The 16,567-nt window shown below is 42.7% G+C and overlaps 1 protein-coding gene across 3 annotated transcripts in view; it reads left to right on the top strand.

Annotated features, from left to right (window-relative positions):
* The first annotated feature begins 8,322 nt into the window (after positions 1-8,322).
* Positions 8,323-16,567, top strand: part of CFAP46 (cilia and flagella associated protein 46) — a 151,717-nt gene continuing 143,472 nt past the window's right edge. For 2 of the 3 annotated variants that reach the window (XM_075843226.1, XM_075843225.1), the window contains exons 1-4: positions 8,323-8,413; positions 10,323-10,451; positions 13,965-14,089; positions 15,912-16,043. In XM_075843226.1, coding sequence (XP_075699341.1) covers positions 10,403-10,451; positions 13,965-14,089; positions 15,912-16,043 — 306 coding nt within the window. In that variant the 5' untranslated portion in view covers positions 8,323-8,413; positions 10,323-10,402. Of the gene's footprint in view, positions 8,414-10,322; positions 10,452-13,557; positions 13,642-13,964; positions 14,090-15,911; positions 16,044-16,567 lie in introns of those variants that run through there. The other variant, XM_075843227.1, reaches the window with a different exon arrangement.

The raw sequence follows: 16,567 nt of genomic DNA, 5'->3' as shown, positions 1-16,567 counted from the left end.
ATGCCTATAAGAGCTTGCAATCTAATATGGGTGGTTCACATTTGTGAATGGGCAATAAAAGATTAGTGACGGAATTATCCAGTATTTTCTCTTTTTCTATAGGTGGTCCTGTGGGGAAGGGCTCCAGTCCTATTCCTCAGGGTTAGGAGTGAATTATACTCTAAATCTTGATTAGTTTTTTTTTTTTTTTTGCTACTGGACTTTAAAACTATGTTGGTAGATATGAAGAGAGATTTGGTAGAATTAGGAGATAGAACAGCCCGTATTGAGACTAAAATGGTGGACTATGCTAATGCTCATAATGAGCTGATTGATGTGCAAAATGTGCTGGAGGAAGAGGTTAAACAGCTTAGGAGAAAAATATGTGATGTGGCGGACAGATCCAGGTGCACAATGTGCGTATTAGGGCTATATCTGAATCGATTCCCGATTCCGAACTGCAGCTATATTTTCAAAAAATTTTACAAACTATTCTGCCGGACCGCAGTGCTTTGGATCTACAGTGAAGGAAATAAGTATTTGATCCCTTGCTAATTTTGTAAGTTTGCCCACTGTCAAAGACATGAACAGTCTAGAATTTTTAGGCTAGGTTAATTTTACCAGTGCGAGATAGATTATATTTAAAAAAAAACAGAAAATCACATAGTCAAAATTATATATATTTATTTGCATTGTGCACAGAGAAATAAGTATTTGATCCCTTTGGCAAACAAGACTTAATACTTGGTGGCAAGCACTATATACAGGGGTGGACTATATGTACAAGGGGGCTATATACAGGGGTGGGCTTTCTGTGGAGCACTATAGGGGGAGATATTTGTGGGATACTATATACAGGGGTGGGCTATATCTACAGGGGGACTATATCTACAGGGGTGGGCTATATACAGGGGGACTATATCTACAGGGGGACTATATCTACAGGGGGACTATATCTACAGGGGTGGGCTATATCTACAGGGGTGGGCTATATACAGGGGGACTATATCTACAGGGGGACTATATCTACAGGGGTGGGCTATATCTACAGGGGTGGGCTATATCTACAGGGGTGGGCTATATACAGGGGGACTATATCTACAGGGGGGCTATATCTACAGGGGTGGGCTATATCTACAGGGGTGGGCTATATACTATATAGCGCCCCCTGTAGCTATAGCCCACCCCTGTATATGGTGCTCCATAGATAGCCCACCCCAGTATATAGCCCCCCCTGTAGATAGACACCCCCCCCGTAGATAAAGCCCCCCGCGTGTAGATAATGCCCCCGTAGATAAAGTCCCCCTTGTAGATGAAGGCCCCCCCCGTGAAGAAAAAGTCCCCCCGTAGACAAAGTCGTCCCCCCTGTAGATACAGCCGCACACTTTTATTACAATTTAAAAAAAAATAACAAAATTCAAACTCACCTTATTCCCGCTCCCACGCCGTCCGGCAGCCATGGAGACCTGCTCTCTTCTGCGCAGGTCTCCTGGGGGTTGAACGCAGCGTCTATGAAAGGTGCTGATTGGCTGGGCAGGATGACTTTCCCTGTCAGTCAGTCAGCGCCTTTCATCGACGGAAGCGTCACTGGTACAAAAGGTACCAGTCGCTTCATTCATGGAAAGGCGCTGAATGGCCGGGCACGGAACGTGCCCGGTCATTCATTGCTTCTAATTATACCTGTGTCCTTGCGACACAGGTACAATTATAGTGCAGGAGGAGGGGGCACTGGCGCCCCCCTCTAAACTGCGCCCGGGGCACATGCCCCGCCGGCCCCCCCCTAGCTACGCCCCTGCATTGCGGGAGTGGTGGAATCCTGACCATAAATGGATTCAGATAGAAAAAACCTTTACTAAGTTTCAATCTAATAGACTTCTTTTGGAGGCGGAATGTTTACAACAGTCTGTTACGAATACTCCTTTGGCATCTATGCAGGCCACTTTGGGTGTTTGGAGATATTTGTTAAAACATAAATCGTATATATACAGATCGCATTTATATATATCTCTCTTTAAAAAGTCTAGAATATCATATACCCCACCTGAATTTCCAGTTGTGGAGCAGGTCAGGTATAGATACTATAGATAAATTCTATTGTAATTCTATTTTTAATTCATTTGAGGACCTAAGCTGTGAAGCCACTTTACCAAAAGGTGGCATTCTATCAATACTTGCAAATTCGTCATGCTCTTCAAAAGTGTCCTCAGCAGCAGGTTGTAAGCACATCGTCTCCTATTCAAAGGTTTATATTGGGCTATAAAATCATATGAGGGGGGGATGTCCACTGCATATAAAGCATTGTTGAGGTTGGGGAATGTGGATGAGAAATTGCCATATAGGCACAAATGGGATCATGATTTGAATATTCTGACAACTGTGGGACTCAGTGGAGAAGAGCTTGCGACTGGCTGATGCGTTCCTCTCATTGGGTATCTTTATCCTTCTCGATTGGTTCATGTCATTCCGGGATACTCAAGTCTCTGTTGGAGACAATGTGGGCAAGTAGGAACATTGGAGCATATGTGGGGTCCTGCCCAATAGTCAAAGTGTTCTGGGAGGCTACTTTTCAGATTATTTCCTTGGTGGCTGGTTATAATGTTCCTCCAGCCTCAGATATGGCCTTATTGAATATCAGGGTAGCAGAGATGTCTCCAGACCACCGCTGGCCTGCGGTGCATATTTTAACCTCAACGCGAAAGTGTGTGGCTTCACATTGGAAATCTTCTACTACCCCAACAATTACGGATTGGGTGCTTCCTATTGGAAAACAGGACGGCTCAAGTAGGGTTTTAACTTGACCGATTATCACTATCTGCTGTTTAATATGTTATTACAGATGTATGTGATGGCTGACATGTTATGTTTACTATGTTTATTATGTTTGTATGTCAGTATGTCCTGTGCTTGTTACTTTAAAATAATAAAAAATCTACAGCTTGAAATTGATTCGTTTTGCATTCAGTTCATTCAGGAAAACAGGAATGCTACAAATCATCACCGCAATAAACCCTGTACTATTATTAAATATTAAATGCATTTACGTATATAATGTTTATATCTATCCAGACTGCTCAAGGTTGGTGGACACCCCAGGCCAAACATTTTAGAAGCCTCTAATCTGGAAAAAAAAGGACACCCATGTAAAAAAAATGTTTTTGAAAATATGTCGAAAAATATAAATATTTATTCTGCAATATAAAGATAAATGTAAAGTATGCGAACAAAAAAAAAAAACATAACAAATCAACTTAGCAATAATTCATTATAACAAAACTCCAACTAACTATTTTAAAGGGATACTTCATTTTTCCTATAACATTTTTTTTTTTAATCTCATTGGTTAGAAAAGACAATGTAAAACTTCCAGTATAACTAAAAGCCTAAAACTTAATTCCTTTGAATACAATTTACATACTTCAAATTTACATTTCTAATATTTATTACTTTTCTTTACTGAGTACATTTTGGTCACTGTGTTATGTTACTTTGAGGTTGGAAAGTCTTAAGAATTGCAGAATTTTATACGGATTAACAACAATGTCGTGCATTCTTCTCAAACTAAGCCTTTTTAATACTTTTTGCGCATTTTTGACAGGTACACATCAGCTGTGGAAATAAATATGGAAAGTTGAAAGGCATGAGGTACTGAGGCTTTTGGTAATGAATGTTCTCTTCGTCTGAATCTGTAATGAAGCTCTGCTTTATCAAGATTTAATTTGCAGCTACGGCTGCATACAAGACACGGTGACCTAAAAAACTTGCAGATAGGATAATTATGCTTTGAGACAGGGTCTGAGGACTTGGGAGGGAAGAGGTGTTCTAGCTTGTGAAGGGTACACCTAATTATCAAGTGAGGTGGCGAGACTCATACCATTCTAGGTCATTAGGTGGCAAGGGAACTCCGCTGGGAATGTTTTTCATCTTTTTTACACTGCTGGTTGTGCTCTATGTCTAAAAGAATGTATTTTTCAATTACCATTTATACATTATACGTACGTGACCAATAACAGGGGTATATGTCTCCATGATATATGTACAGAGAACTGCCATCATTAGGCCTGATTCAGACGAACGTGGCGTTTTTGCGCACGCAAAACACGCGGCGTTTTGCCTGCGCAAAAGCCACTTACCTGCTCCTTGAGGCAGCAGCATATGATGCGCGGCTGCGTGCTTTTCGCGCAACTGCCATCATTATGACACGCCATTCGGATGTGGTGCTTTTCTGTTTACATTCATCCTTTTGACAGCTGTTGCGCGAAACAGGCAGTTCGCATGGAAGTGCTTTCGTGCGACCTGCGTGGTTTTCACGCACCCATTGACTTCAATGGGTGCGTGATGCGCGAAATACGCAGAGATATTGAACATGTCGCGCTTTTTATGCAGCGGACAAACGCTGCGCAAAAAGCACGGACTGTCTGTACTGCCCCATAGACTTCTATTGGTCCATGCGAGCCGCGTGAAAACCACGCGGCCTGCACGGACGCAATTCACGTTCGTGTGAATCGGCCCTTAAAATCACAATTAGACCAGGTCTTTGGATTCCCGCCCTGCCATTTAATACCAGACGTCGTCTTTCCATGCCATCGCACCCATCTGCGTGAAGCCACAGACAGCTCCTACTCAGAAATTGATCTAGGTTTATTTTTTTTGCTATGGTGCCCAGCATTTTGTAGCTATGTCCCTGGCAGTCACTATTTTTAGGGGTAGTGCATTCACTACTCACCTCTGGGATCCCTACCTTTCAGGAACATGGGGGGTCCTCTGATTAGGGTTGCCATCCGGCTGGTAAATCACCTGCCGGTCTGCATCCACCTCAAGAAGCTGGTAAAAGTTTTTCACTGACAATAATAAGTGCCGGTGAAAAAGAAGTTCCTGTAGTCAATGTTTTCAAATAAAAAAAGAATGCTTACAATTTAAATTCCCCTGCCGTTCCAGTGCTAATGATCCGGTGGTCCCCGCTAGTCCTGCAGCGATGAAGTACATCATTCCTGTGATCGCTGCTGCCTATCAATTCCCGTGATTGGCTATAGCGGTCACGTGATTAATGTAATGTGACATCATCGCTGCAGGACCAGCGGGGACCACCGGAACACCGGCACTGGAGCAGCAGTGGAATTTAAAAAGTGGGTAATCTATTTTTTATTTTATAACATTTTTTTTCTTTTTTAGTCTCGTCTGAGGTCTGATCAGTGGTTTGGAGTCACAGTTGGCAGTGTGTGGCATTATCTACGGGGGACACTGGCTATGGCACTATCTACAGGTGGCACTATCTACAGGGGCACGGTGTGTGGCACTGTCCAAAGTAAGAGCTGTGTGGGCACTGTGTGACACTGTCTACAGGGGGCACTGTGTGTGGCACTCTCTACAGGGGGCGCTTTGTATAGCCCTGTTATTTGTATGGGGCACAACCCATGGCATTATTTTCATGAGGCAAAGCGTGTGGTACAAATTTTATGGAGCACGATTTTATGTGACACGATTGTATTCAGCAGGCACAGTGTGTGTGGGGGGGTTTGGCCGACAATTATGTAATGTCTATGGCCACCTTACCAAAAAGGCATTGAAAGTCCACATGTAGAATCCCGCATCCCAAACCTCACCCATTTCTTTATGCGTGATAACCTCATCAGTATTTTTGGGTGGGAAAGGTGGCAACCCTATCCCTGGTGGCCGTTTGGCAATTCTATCCAGCCGAATGGAGACTTTGCTGTCTCTGTAACTCTTATAGACTTTAGTGGAGAGGGCCCCTTCACCAAATTTTCTGCCTAGGGCCTCCATCAACCTTAATCTGGCTCTGGGTGTACAATCATGGCTTTTTCTATGGATTTGCTACATCCTTCATCTTTCTTGAATCCTAAATGCCACATGCCGATAAGCATATTCATAATTGCAAGGAGAGGAAAAGGGACCAAAAAGGCACTGCTAGTGATAGGCAATAAAACAATGAACAAAGTTCATAATTTAATATAGATAAGTAAGTACAGGTTGACAAACTACGTGTTTCAACGCCGGACCAGCGTCTTCATCAGGCTAAGGCCTGATTTACATGAGCATGTGCGTTTTGCGTGCGCAATATGCACTTAACAGCTGCGTGTGTCATCAGTGTATGATGCACGGCTGCGTGATTTTCGCGCAGCCACCATAATTATGACACTCCGTTTGGATGTTTGTAAACGTGGTGCTTTTCTGTTTACATTCAGAGTTTGACAGCTGTTGCGCGAATCACGCAGTTCGCACGGAAGTGCTTCCGTGCGGCATGCGTGGTTTTCAAGCACCCATTGACTTCAATGGGTGCGTGATGCGCGAACAGCGCACAAAGAAAGGACATGTCGTGAGTTTTTTTCAGCGCACTCACGCTGAGCAAAACTCACGGACTGTCTGCATGCCCCCATAGACTAATATAGGTGCGTACAACACGCGTGAAAAGCACGCGCGTCGCACACACGTATATCACGCACGTGTAAACGAGGCCTAATACAGATGTGGCAATTTTACAGCAGTTTAAATACATAAATAAATTAAATCCAATTTCCTACAAGCCGAGAAAAAAAACGGGTCAAAAGTCAATGATTATGTCACACTAAACGCACGTGCAAAAAACATCAATTTTGTGTTGAAAAGTTTTTGAACAGACAGATGTCATCTGCTCGCTCATACAATAAAACTACAATATTAAAAAAAGATCTATACAAATTTAAGGGAATAAATAATAAATTAAAAGATCGATAATGATAATACTACAAAGTTAAAAATACGTATGTACGGATATTTACTAATTAGCAAGAAACAGCAATTTTTCTCTTTTCTCTTTTGATAAGCATATTTGGCAACTTTCGCATCCATTTTAGCCAATTAGCAGCAAAATGCAAATTTCTCACAAACATTATTCAAACAAATATACAAGCACTTCTTTTAAACATAGTGTACCTGTCAGAGCAATCTACGCTTATGTGTAACAGGGTCCTCCCGCAATAGTGAACCTGGACATTGTTATTCCACAGTAGCAAACTTAAACTGTTCTAGTGCTGTGCCATCAGGAATTTATGGGCCCCGAACAGTCAAGGAGTGTGGGCCCCGCCCCCCTAATTTTAGAGGGGGATTGGCACCAGAAAGTGGCGGGAGCGGGGGCTAGGGATGAGACGCAAACCACCATGGAGGTCTGTAGAGGGGCTGGGCGGAGACAGAAGGGGGCAGTTGCTCTGTCATTTGGTAAGGGGTAGAGACTAGGTGGCAGGCCTTCGTGGGGGAGCAAAAGAGGCCTGGGGAACAGAACACGGCAGGAGCGGCAGGGCACAATCTGACAGGGGTTTTGTGGAGGGGCAGAGGGGAGACAGGTGGGCAGGGGCTCTGTAGGGGGCCAAGAAGGAGATAGGTGTGCAAAGTGTGCATAAAAAAAATCATTGCCATGAAGCCGCTGCCTGTACAGAACACAGTCACTCACCAAGAACTAGTGCTGGCCGCTGCTTTTGAAGGCTCTAAGATCTCCCACCGCCGCGGCACGCCTGGGCGAAGTCTCCACATCCCCCTCACACCCGGTAACCACATCACCTGCATAGTCCCTGGACCAGAGGCCAAAATTAAATGAGGCCCCCGACTTTCAGACCCACGACCAGACCCCTATATTAATTCAGACCCCAATATTAATTCAGACTCCAAACCAGATTCAGACCCCAGACTCCCAAGTTAATTTAGACCCAGACCAGATCCCCCCCTCCAAAAAAATAAAATCAGACCCCAGACCAGACCCCTATGTTCTAACTGCTCCCAAGTTTTCTTGCCTCCAGACTTTTGGGCACCTCCAACTCCTGACCATGGGGCCCTGCTTACAAGGTCCTGACACTGGCTAGCATTTGGACCTTGTGGTTGGGGTCCCAGCGGACTGTCGCTTACACAATGTATGTATCGCCTCCTAGTGGTTGCTGCAGGAAGCCAGAATGTTATGAGTTGCACGGGATTAGAAATAAGGATCTGATGTTTTTTTTCCAGAAACAGCGCCACTCTTGTCCTTGGCTGTGTCTGGTATTACAGGTTAGCTCCATTCTAATGAGAAAGAGTAGACCCATTCTGTAACAGAAAAATGAAATCCTGACCCCTATAATATATATTATAATGATATATGATGAAATGAATCAGCACAGAACTGTTGCCAAACTACAATAATTGTAAAAACAAAATCACATATTTTCATATTTATTAATTACATGCCATATAAATTATTTAAATAAACACTGATTTAATGCATTTTACGTTGGAAATGCTCAGACTGGAAACATCAGCACTTTCCTTTTTGCAGTTATACATTGAAAAAGACAAAGCGAAGCCAGCAAGCTGACAGTTTTCAGCCAGTGCGGCTTCCGTAGTTGACGGCCGGGCTGCGCGTCTTGTTGCTTGGTTACAGGGTTGGTAGGTTTGTTGTAGCGGCGTCTTGGCGGAGGTGAGTGCTTGTAGTCTATAACCTTATGCAAAGTACCTTAACCTGCGTGTTACTCGTAATTATGGCGAGCCCGCTGCCTTATTCACCGCACTACCGATATGTATATCGGCTGCAATCTCTCCAACTGCTGTGGAACTAGCAGTCCCAGCATGCCACGTGGGTCTTCGGAACGTCTCGCTTTTTGCTCCTGTTGGTGCAAACCCCCTAGATGGCAGAATAATATGGGGTACAGCTGGAAATGTGTCCATGGTTACCCCCTATGGCCAGACACATTGAAGTAATATGTGCCATATCTTACTGGGTAATAGTTTGCAACCCGTGGTTTTGCAGCTGTAGTAAAACTACAACTCCCAGCATGCCCTGACAAATACATATATTTTCCTTATGTAAGCCACACCCCTTTGCAGACCACACCCCTTCACACGGCGTGCTTTTCTGCATTACAATGTGCCCTGCATTTCCTTATTTATAAGAATTAGTGCAGAAAAAGACATTAGACAGTTGTCTATAGCAACCAATCAGATCACAGCGGTACTTTTCCAGGCCTGTGATAAGTGAAATCTGACTGTTGCTATCGGCAACTGCTTGCACCAGACCCCTAAACAAATACAGATCCCCTAAATAAAATCAGACCCTGACCAGACCCCTAAATAAACAAAGACCCCAGACTATCCCCTTATACAGACCCTAGACCCCCACAAATCCTGTTCAGACCCGAGGCACAGACGCCACACATTTTCAGTCAGCCCTGAGATCAGAAATATTCCCGCCGATGCGGCTAGACTGTATAGAACAAGAAATCTGCCGCATGTATATATATAGATAGATATCCTAAGGCTTATTGTTATGATAGTTGCGTGTAGACACTTATAGGAGGTACTTTCCGTTACGAGGACTAGCAGGACTTTAATCGTTTTCTCGTATTAGCAAACAAGCAATATAATTATCTGGCCATCTGAAATCTCTTTGAGTGAGTGTCCATTCATGTGAGTGTCCATTATTATGTACTGGTCTCACCTTTTTTTTTCCGGAAACAGCGCCACTCTTGTCTATGGCTGTGCCTAGTATTGCAGCTTAGCTCCATTCAACAAAGAAAACGGAGATCCTGTCTGTAACAAAAAAAATGGAGTGCCGGCCTCTAGGGAAATAATATGACATTTAATCAGCACAGAATTTTGTATCCTGTAGTAAAAAATAAATATTTACTGTTTCCACATTGTTATTTTCTTGTGCTCTAAAATGTCAATAAAATGTATTAGAAATAAAAATAACACGTTTTTGTATATTTTAGATGTTTGCGGTGTAGACAATATTTAGGTTAATAATGTGAATCTCATGGACCCGTAGTCACTGTCTACACAGCATGAGATGATGTATGCCAAGTTTTATTTTCTCACATATTCATACAAGTCCCGCAAGAAAAAAAAACTTCTGTATGAAATCAGGTAAACATACAACACATATACAGGAATGGGCGTGCGGCGTAACGCCAGGCCGTCTAAAACATACATTTCACTTCGATGTAAAGAGGGGTTGTATCATGACAGACATTTATGACATAGTCACAGGATATGCTATAAATGCCTGATAGAGGTAGGTGCCCGCACTTATCTTACGAACGGGGGTCCCATAACCCAATCTCGCCTGGTGAGGCGGTTGCTGTCCTGCTGTGCACTGGTTTCCTGCCTGGATGTGGCAGCTGGGGGCCCCTCGTTCGGGAGAGAGGTAGAAACGGAATCTATCTGACATGTATGGCATATCCTATGGATATGCCATAAATATTTGCCATGACACAACCGAGGGCTCCATGAAGACACAGTCAAATCCACAACCTCAAGTTTCCCTATAGAGGACAAATCTGCGAATGATTGTAAAATGTTTTACTTAGCTTTTCTTTTTCTCTATGTAGGTGCCTCCTGGTGATCACTGCTGCTTCTTAACATTCGTTCCATAGTTCCAGCTTAAATTACCTGGAAGTTCTTCACCACAATGGATTTAATTATAAGACAGCACCTCTCTGCAGCTGAAAATCAGCGAGGTGACTGCTACTATTCTAAATGGCTAAAATATTTAAACTGTTAACATTGTTCTTAAAGGGGTTGTGCAGGATTAGAAAAAAGGGTTTACTGTTTTTTTTCCAGAAACAGCGCCACTTTTGTTTATGGCTTTGTATGGTATTGCAGCTCCTCTTCATTCAAGTGAATGAAGCTTAGCTGCAATACCAGACATAAGCCATAGATAACAATGGCATTGTTTCTAATCCTGGAAGACCCCTTTAAACCATTCCCAAGAATTGTTATCTCCAAGTAGGACTTTTTTTGTTTAACCCCTCAGTGACCAGCCTATTGACCAAGCTATTTTACGTTTTTCCATCGTCGCATTCCAAGAGCTATAACTTTTTTATTTTTGCATCGACATAGCTGTATAAGGTCTTGTTTTTTTCCGGGGCAAGTTGTATTTTTTAATAGCACCATTTTGGGGTACATATAATGAATTTTTTGCATCTTAGATTTACGCCGTTTACTGTGTGGTATAAATAACACAATAACTTTATTCAGTGGGTCATTACTATTGTGGCGATACCAAATGTATATAGATTTAGTATGTTTTACTACTTTTACGCAGTAAAAACACTTTTTTTTTCAAAATTATTTGTTTTTGTGTCCCCATATTTTAAGAGCCATCATTTTTTTATTTTTACTCCGATGCAGTTGTATGAGCGCTTGTTTTTTGTGGGACGACTTCTAGTTTTTATTGGTACCATTTTGGAGTAGATGCGACTTTTTGATCACTTTGTATCGCATTTTTTTTTAAGGCAGGATGAACAGAAAACAGCAATTCTGGCATTGTTTGTTGTTTAATTTCTTACGGCGTTCACCGTGCGGGTTAAATAATGTAATAGCTTTATAGGTGGAGTCGTTACAGACGATTCCAAATATGTGTAATGTTTTAATTATTTTTATTTTTTTTCATATTAAAAAAGTATTTTATAAGGGAAAAAGTGGTTTTTTCATTTTTTTTATTTGGGATTTTTATTTATTTATTATTAAATTTTATTTTTAGTCCCACTAGGGGACTTTACTATGCGTTCATCTGATCGCTTTTATAATACACTGCAATGTATTGCAGTGTATTATTGCCTGTCAGTGTAATGGTATGTTCACACGCTTACTAAATAACGTCTGAAAATACGGTGTTCATGGGAAAACAGCTCCTGATTTTCAGCTGTTTTTTTAGCAACTCGCGTTTTTTTATGGCCGTTTTTGGAGCTGTTTTTCTATAGATTCAATGAAAAACGGCTCAAGAAGTGACATGCATTTCTTCTTCGCAGGCGTTTTTTTAAGCGCCCGTTTTTCAAAACGGCCGCATAAAAAATCGGCCCGTTGGAACAGAATGTTGTTTTTCCCATTGAAATCAATGGGCAGATGTTTGGAGATGTTCTGCTTCCGATTGTTCGGCCGCCTTCGGCCCGAAAAACGTCCGAAAATACCCTGAAACTGACAGGCACCTTTTAGGTCATGCCTCAGGCATGCCTAAGCAGGCATCCACTACAGGCAGACCTGAGGGTCTTTGTTAGGCCCCCGGCTGCCATAGAAGCCATCGGCACCCTGCGATTGCAATTGCAGGGTGCCGATGGGGTGAGAGAGGGAGCTCCCTCCCTCCAAAATCACTTTTGTGTGGCGCTCGCTATCTAAGGGGTTAAACGTGTGAGATCGATGTTGATGTCGATCCCGCCTGTTAGACCAGGTGACTGGCAGTCTTTAGACCGCCCGACACCTGCTTTAGCCAGCACAGGACACCCGTGCTGGGCTTATGTCACAGTTCCGTGAAAAGGCGGCGCTCTGGCATAAGTACCCTTAATGGCCGCCGTCAAAAGCCGCATTGACAGTCGTTAAGGGGTTAAAATGTAGTTGTAATATACACAGGGTTACATTTTCAGGAAAACCTCCTGGGATAACACCTGGTCATAATGTCTTAAAAGGTTTCATTTACTGCAGGGGCAAAAATAAAATCTTACCAAAGTTATACTCTATTAACCCTTTTGCTGCCAGGAGTTTTTGGACATTTTACACTTTTACACTTTTGTTCAAATAAAAGCTAAGTGACAAAATATAGAATCATACTAAACCCCCATACCTATATATTTTCTGAAAGTAAGACGCCTGGCACATTGTGAAAATAAAGTAATTTGTGAAGAGTTCATGCATACTACTTATACCTGTGTAACAAAAACGCTCAGATACGCTCTTGGCTAATTGTGTGCCTTTCGGCCAGGACACACGTGATACGTCTTTGGCAGAGAAAGGGTTAGGCCTGATTCAGACGAACGTGGCGTTTTTGCGCACGCAAAACGTGCAGTGTTTTGCCTGCGCAAAAGCCACTTACCTGCTCCGTGAGGCAGCATCATATGATGCGCGGCTGCGTGATTTTCACGCAGCCGCCATCATTATACATAGTTACATAGTTTGTACGGTTGAAAAAAGACACATGTCCATCAAGATGACACGCCATTTGGATGTTTGTAAACAGAAAAGCACGTGGTGCTTTTCTGTTTACATTCATCCTTTTGACAGCTGGTGCGCGAAACAGGCAGTTCGCACGGAAGTGCGACCTGCGTGGTTTTCACGCACCCATTGACTTCAATGGGTGCGAGATGCGCGAAATACACCGAGATATTGAACATGTCGCGCTTTTTACTCAGCGGATAAACGCTGCGCAAAAAGCACGGACTGTCTGTACTAGCCCATAGACTTCTATTGGTCCATGCGAGCCGCGTGAAAACCACGCAGCCTGCACGGACGCAATTCACGTTCGTGTGAATCCGCCCTTAAAGCGATGGAATTGCGTTGTATAATATTCCCTAATATACTGTCATAACACACTGTCTGTATTCTGGTGACTGCTTCTTCAGGGCACCAGCACTTAATCTGACTTTCCCACCACCTTGTAGTTCAAACATGGACATGTGGCCACACATTTTATTGGGCATGAATGTGGTTCATTTAAACTGCCCCTTCATTTACTTCAATGGGGTCACAAACATGGTTGGAAAAAAATGCATGCAAAAACCATGATGGTGTTTCCCCCTTTTCCTCTAGAAGGGATTTTGTTAATTACATTATATTGCAGGGGTTCGCTGATATAGAAAATCAAATCAATGAACTGTCTGTGGGACATGCTGGGTCCTCCAGAGTGCAGACACTCTTTGTAGCTGCGCTGGCTAATAGGTGAGTTTCCTGAATGAGGGAGTGCAGAGCATCTTAAAAAGAGACAACCCCTTTAAAAAAAATACAATAAAAACACAAAAAAGCAAAACAATTAGGAAATGTAATACTATAGAGAATACGTTTTCGTATGAATTGAAGAACTGTGTTTTCTTTTCTTTTTTTTCTTTTTTAGGTTTAATTACTTATACAGCAAGATTTAATGAGTAGACTGAGTCCAATGCCTGAGACAATAGTCCATGTGTGTGCCTTTAAGCAGGATCGGAGGGGACTTTTTGATGCTAATTGTGTTTTGTAACATATGCTCTGTTCTCTAACCTCTCAAGATGCTGATGCCTTGCTCAGGGCTTACACATTAATTAAAGCAACGAACAAGGACGCATTCACAAAAGATGGACCAGAAAAGTTCAGCTCTGACTTATACATCCTCTGTGCAGAACAAGCCCTTCAAGTAAGTGGTAGCAGATCTACAATCACATTATGAGATGTGCAGTCACTTTATGGCCTCATGTACACGCCCGTGCACTCGCGTCTGCAATTTATCCACATTTTTGCGTATAAATGGCGGGCCCATTCATTTCTACGGCCCCATGCACACAACTGTGGTTTTCATGGACCGCAACGGATCCTTGGTTTTGCGGCCTGTAAAACCACTACTGTCATGTGCATGCGGCTTATCTCTGTATTCATTTTCTGGAGTCGAGCCTGTGTTTATCATGATAATTTTATCGGGCAACAATTCAGTTATATTTTGGACAGTTGAACTCCTCAAAGAGGCATTCCAATATGCCAGACATTGTCTGATAGATGGGCGCCCTACCACTGTGACCCCCCCCCCCCCTCCACCACCGATCTGGAGAACAAGGATCCCATTCCTCTTTGCCCCTTTAAAACTAACCTGAAAGGTGAGTGGGGAGCGGACAGAGATTTGGCCACTCATGTGCATAGCACTCTGCATTATAGTACAGCTGCCAACTAAACTAAACTAAACTAAACAGGGTGGGGGGAGCCAGGGAGATGCCGCCCAGCAAGCACTTCTCCCCGAAGCCGGGTGCATAACACTGGCCACAACCGAGTGTTACATGTGTTCTCTAAAATTAATCAGCGATATAGAATTAATTATATCTGATTATGATTGATGGACCTGTCACAAAGTCATGCTGCCCGTGGTTAGTTGGTGACAAGTTTCCTTTCATTATTGATCAACTTACAGGGACCACTTTGTATAAAGACTCCACACTAAATCGGTTTAGGTACCTATGGTTTACCCACTGTTTACACAATTTAGTATGGGTGCATTTAGTGATAAATTTAGAATCTCTTTAAAGGGGTTGGCCAGTTTATAAAACCCATTTTTATATACCCTATTAGATAATTCTGAGTTAATAGGGGAGTCCTCTGTACAGGCCCCTTCTCTATTAGCTACAGTGGAGAGCGGTAACATTATCCATCTATTGCACTGGATCACCTGTCCCGCATTACAATGACAGCCCATTGGTGTGAATGGGCACTGTGTAATGCTTAATATCCCCTGTGGTGGCGCTGCAGGGAAACTCAACACTAAAGGGGCTTTTACACTGGACGATTATCGGGCAGACAAGCATTCATAGTAAGCTCGTAGCAAACACTCGATCATCTGCTGGTCGTACCGTTTTAAAAAAGTGAAATATTATCGTTGTTGGCAGCGCATCTCCCTGTGTAAACAGGGAGACGCGCTGCTACATGATGATAATGTATGGGGACGAGCGATCGGAATAACGACCGCTCGTCCCCATCCATAGCTCCGTGTGACAAGCGCCGATCAATGATGTCTCGTTGATTGGAGCTCGCTGCATCGGCCGCTTATCGGCCGGTGTAAAAGGGCCTTTACTGCCAGGTTTCCCCTAAGATTACAGCTGATCGCTGGAGGTCCCAGCAGAGGGACACTTTGAGATCATCTTATAGTCAAGTGACCCTTCTAACAAGTAGGGATTGTCTAAAGCGGAGAAACCCTTTAATGTCAAATATGTGAACTCTGTTCGATTTGCATGTTAGAATTTATTTGTTACTAAGTAATAATATCATAAAGTGACCTGTATACATTTTTGTTGTGTCTCCTGTGATATTAATCCTGTACAGTCCAATGTGCAAATCGCACCCACACACTCATCTGATTATAATGATTCATGTCCATAGGCTGTGTATTTTTGCACACTGTATACTTTTTGCTAAATAATTGCTCCTCGTGTTGAAATTGTAAAATAACTTTTTTTTTTTCTTATTTGACTTGACAGCTTGGAAGCCCAGCAGTAAGCAAAGACTGTCTTCAAATGTATTTCAAGATTCAACCTCCTCCAAACCAATTTTTAGGACGGGCATTCCTGTGCCAAGCTCAATTACACAACCCAAAGTCTTCTAATAATGTGGTATGAACCCATTCTGCTCTGTATGCAAAAACTTGTAATAGGATAAAAAAAAAACAAACATTGTTTGAAATGCAGTAATATGAAATAATAGTTTTACGTCTTGTAACATCAGATTTATACAGCCCCCCCCCCCATTAAACTCAATAAGTCTTCATGCCTCCCCTAGTGGCACCTGCAAGCAGCAATCATTTTATTAGTTTAGGCAGTTGTTCCCCAATCTGTGGCTTGGGAGCCACATTTCTCTATCTGACCCCCTGCTTGTGGCTCCCCAGCTATTGGTGGATGCAGATACTATAGTAGCACCAGTGAGTTTGTAGCAGTATTAGAACTTGGTACCAGGGTCATAACTGCATGTTAACACTAGGCTAAAAGTCATATTACTTGGCCATATCTTTAATAGGATTCCTTCTTTTTAATATTCACTGTGGCTTAAAGGGACCCTCCTCGTCCAAAAAAAAAATAATTCACATCACATTACAAATGTATAGTCAACTTACCTGCTGATTGATCTGTCCTCCGTAGCT

The sequence above is a fragment of the Rhinoderma darwinii genome, chromosome 11, assembly GCF_050947455.1.
Source record: "Rhinoderma darwinii isolate aRhiDar2 chromosome 11, aRhiDar2.hap1, whole genome shotgun sequence".
Classification (NCBI taxonomy): domain Eukaryota; kingdom Metazoa; phylum Chordata; class Amphibia; order Anura; family Rhinodermatidae; genus Rhinoderma; species Rhinoderma darwinii.
The sequence above is the reverse complement of the archived record's forward strand: the minus strand, read 5'-3'. Positions and strand labels throughout refer to the sequence as shown.